This window comes from Bufo gargarizans, chromosome 11 (genome assembly GCF_014858855.1).
Source record: "Bufo gargarizans isolate SCDJY-AF-19 chromosome 11, ASM1485885v1, whole genome shotgun sequence".
NCBI classification, from domain to species: domain Eukaryota; kingdom Metazoa; phylum Chordata; class Amphibia; order Anura; family Bufonidae; genus Bufo; species Bufo gargarizans.
The window spans coordinates 59,266,679-59,272,656 of record NC_058090.1 but is presented as its reverse complement, the minus strand read 5'-3'; the positions used below and the strand labels follow the sequence as shown (position 1 = coordinate 59,272,656).

At 40.3% G+C, this 5,978-nt stretch overlaps 1 protein-coding gene across 1 annotated transcript; it reads right to left on the bottom strand.

Moving 5' to 3' along the window:
- Positions 1-773: 773 nt before the first annotated feature.
- On the bottom strand, positions 774-5,718 carry GJD2 (gap junction protein delta 2). Its single transcript, XM_044272569.1, has 2 exons — positions 5,648-5,718; positions 774-1,617 (listed from the first exon to the last, which is right to left on the bottom strand). The coding sequence occupies exons 1-2, from the start codon at positions 5,716-5,718 to the stop codon at positions 774-776; spliced, it is 915 nt and encodes a 304-aa protein (XP_044128504.1).
- Positions 5,719-5,978: the final 260 nt, after the last annotated feature.

Below are 5,978 nucleotides of genomic sequence, written 5' to 3'. Positions count from 1 at the left end.
AATGCTAGAGAAGGTTTAAAAATGTGTGCTTCTTTTCAACTGCTGTAAAGAGGGGGCCTAGGAAGTACAGGCTCGTTCAGAATGCATATTATGGAAATAATCATTTTTTTTCTCTACTGAGCCGATTATCATCAAAAAGTCTTTGGGTAATCTGCTCCATAGAATAAAAAATGATGTTTTGTTTGCTGAAGGATTACCATAACTGACCTCTATTGAACCTACCCGAAAATAGATTCAGTGCATGAGAGTGGGTGAGTTGGCAGTATTCGGTTTTTTAAGACACCTCTTAGACAGCACTCCTGTTAATGATAGTGTTGTGTAGCATGACTTGATGGGTATTTCAGGGATTGCTGCTTTCAGTATATTTCTGGTATAGGCTGTTAACGTTTAAGAGCCACAATCTGACTTGGTTTTGCCTTGGCTCGATGCCGAAAGCACCTTGTTGTAATTGGTCTGTATTCAGTAATATTCCCATACCTTAAGTGACACTGAGACATACAGGAGGCTGTTGTACTTAGTATTCTGTATTGCGGTACAGAAGGGTGTGCTATCAAATGTAGTTTCGAAACATTAGAAGTATCAACTAACCAGCCAGAGACTTCTGCCAATTAAATCACTGGCAACTGCTACAGATTGATAATAACGTTTCCGGCCAGCACATTTCTGCATTGCAATGGCAATCAAGTCCAAGGGCATTCCATTAATCAGACACCCTCCCTCCCTCTCCTCATGCTGCATGGGTCCAGTTTTCAGCTGTTGCTTTTGAATCATCCTCACACATAGGCCGAGTCACTAGACTGAGTCCTGCCAAAATTGGGCACACCCATCCTAGGCAAGTCCTTATTCCTGATCTCATAAATTGATTTTCTTTTGGCCTGCACACCTCGGACTGCCGTTTTGATCTTTCTCCAACCCAAGTGGTTCAATTCAGCTAAATTAAGAACAACACAGAGGCCACTGACTGCAAACATAAAAACCAGAAAGACCGTCTTCTCTGTTGGCCTGGATACATAACATTCCACCTCTTTGATGCAGGGATACCGGTCGCACTCATACTGGGAGGGCACATTAAACCCATACAGGAAATATTGTCCAACAAGAAAGCCAATTTCCAGAGCATTTCTAAAAACCACTTGAATTATGTAAAATCTCGATATCCCTTCCTGGCGCCGCATCTTGGATTTTGTGGTTCTTATTGAGGGATTTGGTATTTCCTTTATCTCTAAGCAGTCTGGTTCAGCTTCCTTGGTTGAGTTTTCTGTGTTTTGTAGGACACCATTGACTAAGGTGTTCTTGATCTTTTTACTGTCCTCCCTTTTCACAGTGTCCTGGTCTCTATCCAGAGTGAGAAATACCGTAGAGTATCTTCTTTCCTTCTGCTTTGCAGACTGGTGTACAGAATATGTGATGAAACATAGGCTTGGAGTACAGACCATAATGATCTGGAACACCCAGTATCTGATGTGAGAGATAGGAAAAGCCCTGTCATAGCACGCCTGATTGCATCCTGGTTGAAGAGTGTTGCAGACAAACATGGTCTGCTCATCATCGTAAACAGTCTCTCCTACAATGGCAACTATGAGTATCCTAAAGATGACCACCACAGTCAGCAGGATCCTGAAAGACAACACAATGGGTTAAGCACATTCTGCTAATCGAGAAGCATACACTTGTAAAAACAGAGGCTGATAATTACAAGGCAATCAGTTTGTTGCACTCTATGGCAGATGTTTCAATGCTGTCTCGGGGGTATGTTATAGTGTAATGTCAATAGGCTGAGTGATCTATGTTTTTAAATGTTGCATGGCTGTAGTACTTATGCCTGTCCTGAAGCAAACACAGACTGATATGCATTTACCCCACTTTTGTACGCCCTAATACTAAATATGATGAGCAATGCTTACTATCAAGTCTTGTGACTACCGCCGCTTATTTGTCCTCCTCATTCTTTGATAGGGAGGACCTTAAAAATTCAGCCTGTGGTTCGGGGTCTGTGTGGCTGCAAACAGACGTGGCCGTGTGAATACACCCTTAGGGTAAGGCCCCATTCACATGGCCATGTCCGTTTGCTTCCAGGTCCGTGGGACTGTGCCACAAAAGATACAGTGGAAAACGTCCTATCTTTGGCTGCATCTTGTGGATCACGGACCCTCTGCACCACGATGCAAGGTGCACACGACCAGTGTCCATTTTGTAGATTTGCCATTTCCGGTACTCAAAATGGACACGGTCATGTGAATGGGGCCTAAGAGGAACAGATGGTCTGGATGGCACTTACAAATGGTGCTTCAATCCTCTAGCTGTACAACCACATGTTTCCTTCATTACGGAGTCCACTCCCTCGTGTTTTTTTTTTCTCCTACAAGCGGCATTAATCTGATGAAGGCACATAGTTGCCGAAACGTTACCTTGCCGCAGCAACCGACTTTGAACAAAATAAACAAGTTGCATCCAATACGGTCTAACTGGAGTTTTTGTACAAATGAAACCCTGCACATATGTGGTGGCCAATAGAAACACGCTATTGAAGGTAAAAGCTCAGTTTTACTTGCAAAATCATCAGCTATTGGCCACTGCGAGCAGCATTCTGCATTCGGGCCATCTCTTCTCACCCCTTTTTTTTTTATGTCACGTTAATAACACTGGAAATGTTTGCAATCCTGTGTGTTTCATGTAGTACACGTGTGTTTTGATGTGATTCGGGTGATAAGGTAGACAATGTTTAATAACATTGCCACATTTTATGTTGGAATTTGCAGCTTATCCTGTTTTGAGACTATATATATATATATATATATATATATATATATATATATATGCTTTTTTGCTTTTTATATCGCGTAAGGATAGTTCTGTTTCGGATTCATTGAATGTACAGTAAGATAATTAAGAAATACTGCAATATTAAAAGAGCCCATCAATCATACTCTTCTTTATAAGACAGTTCGTCCATCAATGTAAGTAATTGCTGTCATGTCGATGCTAATAGATATTATGTACTATGCCTATATATCATACCACATAATGAACAATGTTCATCTTCTATATGACATGTTTCCAAGTTATTAGCAGTAGACTTCAGGCAAAATCAGGGTTCATACCCTGTGTGCTGTGGATCTGTCATACCTGCTACTGTATTTGAGGATACATCCACTGGAAATAATGAGATCTTTTGGTACAGTGGGAATGAACCTCTATCCAATTAATATATTGTATCTAAGTGGGGTTTGTCTTGTAGGTTTGCTTTAAGATAAAATCAATAATGATGCTAAACAATTTTGATGGCTGTCAACAAACTCCAGATATATCAGTGTTTTTAATTAGTGATGAGCGGCAGGGGCAATATTCAAATTTGTGATATTTTGGGAATATTTGGGCGAATATTCACCATATATTCGTGAATTCGTTATCTCCAGTCATTATTTTCTTGATTGCGGAAAGCAGCAATTGAAAAATTCGCAATAAAAATTTGCATTAAGAAAATTCTCAATCAACACTACTCCTAAAGTCAAAGATATTGCAGCCTTCTCATTGGCCCACAAGCTAGAAGCAGTGAGGGATCATGTGTACTGATTTAAAAAAAAAATGTGATATTCGAAATTATGAATATATATTTTACCGTATTCTAAATATTGGCTAATTCTCGAAGTGCCGATATTTACGATAAAAATTTGCAATTCTAATATTCGTGATTAACACTATTTTTAATTGCAAAAGAGGTAAACAAGTGATAGCAGCGAGATGAGTCTACAGGCTTGTGGCACCGATGTTTTTTTCATTCATTACAGGGTATGCAAGCTGGAAGGATGAACTCCGTCCTTGCAGTTTAAGAAATGATCCCTAAGTTATGTGATGCAGCTGCTTCCTTAACACTTTCATCGCCAGAAGGTTCGGCAGGACAGTGAGTGGCCACAGGTGACCGGGCCTTCTGGCAATTAAAGGGTCAAATGATAAGCCAGAAACAGCATGACAAGGAATGCACCTTAGGCAAAAGTTTGGCTATTTTTGGTTTCGGATAACTGGCCATGGGATATTTTCTTTTCCCAAGCATCTTTGCGTAAAAGGTTGTTCTTTCACATTGATGTGTATGAGGAGCTGTCCAGTGCTGAAGCTGCTCCTGCAGGGGACCTCTCATTGGCTGCACACACAGCGCGCTCTGTCATTGCCATGAGACCGATCCCCTGTACTGTGCTTATGATTCATTATTGGGGGGTTTCTTTTTACTTTTCTGGTGTGTATGTTGGGGATGAATTTACTAATTTATGTACAGTAATTTTAGGGCGAATGCCACGTCCTTCCCTTCCGTCGATGATACTCAGAAATGCAAATAGTATTAGATCTAAATGGATTAAAACACTACAATCTACTTGTTTTAATTTAGACACCAGATACAATATTAGTAAATTAGTATCCCTAGACTACACCACATTCACTTTGTCCTATGTTACAGATATGTTACAGTTACCCATCCCATATACTTACTATTTGCAGGCGACATTTTGGTGGCAGAATATAATAAATCTCAAACAATTTTATTATGGGGTTTTGTGTTCAGACATTGATATCACAAACCTATATTCTCAATTCTTCTGGTTCTGTGATAGCAGCAGCTTCTTGGCTTCTCTTGCAAGGCGAGGAGATGATACCACATCATTTTAGGTGCAGTAAGTTACTCTTAACCACAAAGTGAGATTACTATGTGTTTTAATGGTGTACTAGCTTTATATCTGGTTGATGCACATGTTCTAAAGCTTAGGAAATTACTCAGGAGTCCAACTGGCATTTACATTCTGAATATATATATATATATATATATGCACACACAATCTGTGTATCTATCACTAGTCTATATATATATATATATATATATATATAAAATAGTAGTCGATTGTAGTTACACAACTATACTTCTGTCTGGCAGACACTAAGGCTACATTTTAATAATGTGTATCCTTTAATTGCATTCTTCCTACCCCCTTAAGGTCTCCCGAGACCACACAATAGATGGTATCAGCCCTATTACATGGTGCTTGTGAAGAGGTCTATAATAGCTGAGCATGAGCAGGTAAGAGGAAGATTGAATTCTAAACCCTTTCCTTTGTAGGTCATTGCAGGTTTCTTAGAGATAAAATATGACCATTTAGAATAAAAACCTTCACATCCACTTAAGGTAACGTGTTATCTGTAGTTTATACACCGTCTCCTTTTAGTATGATATCATCATGCTGCTCTCTTGTACTATGCTACTAGGCAGTCAATAAACTTTCCATACCAGGGTTTCCTTCCCATCTGCTGCACACCAGCCCCCGATGCTTAGATGCAGCGTGCACCTGATACTAATGAGAGGCATCAATCACTTTTCAGGCAGCGGTGTCACTATGGTTTGGGGTCTGGTGCTGATCTTAGTCAGCAAACTGATGCAATCTCAAAGCTGCCTAATATATTAAGGTTCAAAATCGCTCCATTTCCATGCAGTCCTGGATAAAGATATTTCCAAATGATTAGCCAATAGTAATAATAAGCACTGAGTAGCGGTCATGATACAGTCATGAGTTTTCTATCCGATCAGATAAAGGTTAGTAGCCAATAAGACAGATTCCACTTTGCAAAGTCTTTTCATTAGTAGTAGTGTTGGAAGAATTCTTACCTTCCTATCATAGTACTGTGCTGTTGCACAGCGGCTTCTAGAAGTCTTTCTAGTATAGTCCATTCTCCCATCGCTGTACATCGGAGACCTGGTGCAACGGGAGGCTTCTCACCTTCTCTGGGGAAAGCCACTGGGTGTAGGTGACCTGTACTCAATGTAATCTCAGCGTGCTGATTAGAGGTGTCCCTGCTCGGGAAGGTTGCACGCTCTGTCTTACTGGCCGTAATCTCCCTTTAAGTAGTCTCTGCTTGCGTCACGCAGACAGGTCCCTGGACAGAAGCCAGAGACAGCCAGTGGGATTCTGCTAAATGTTATTATAGCAGAGAAAAAG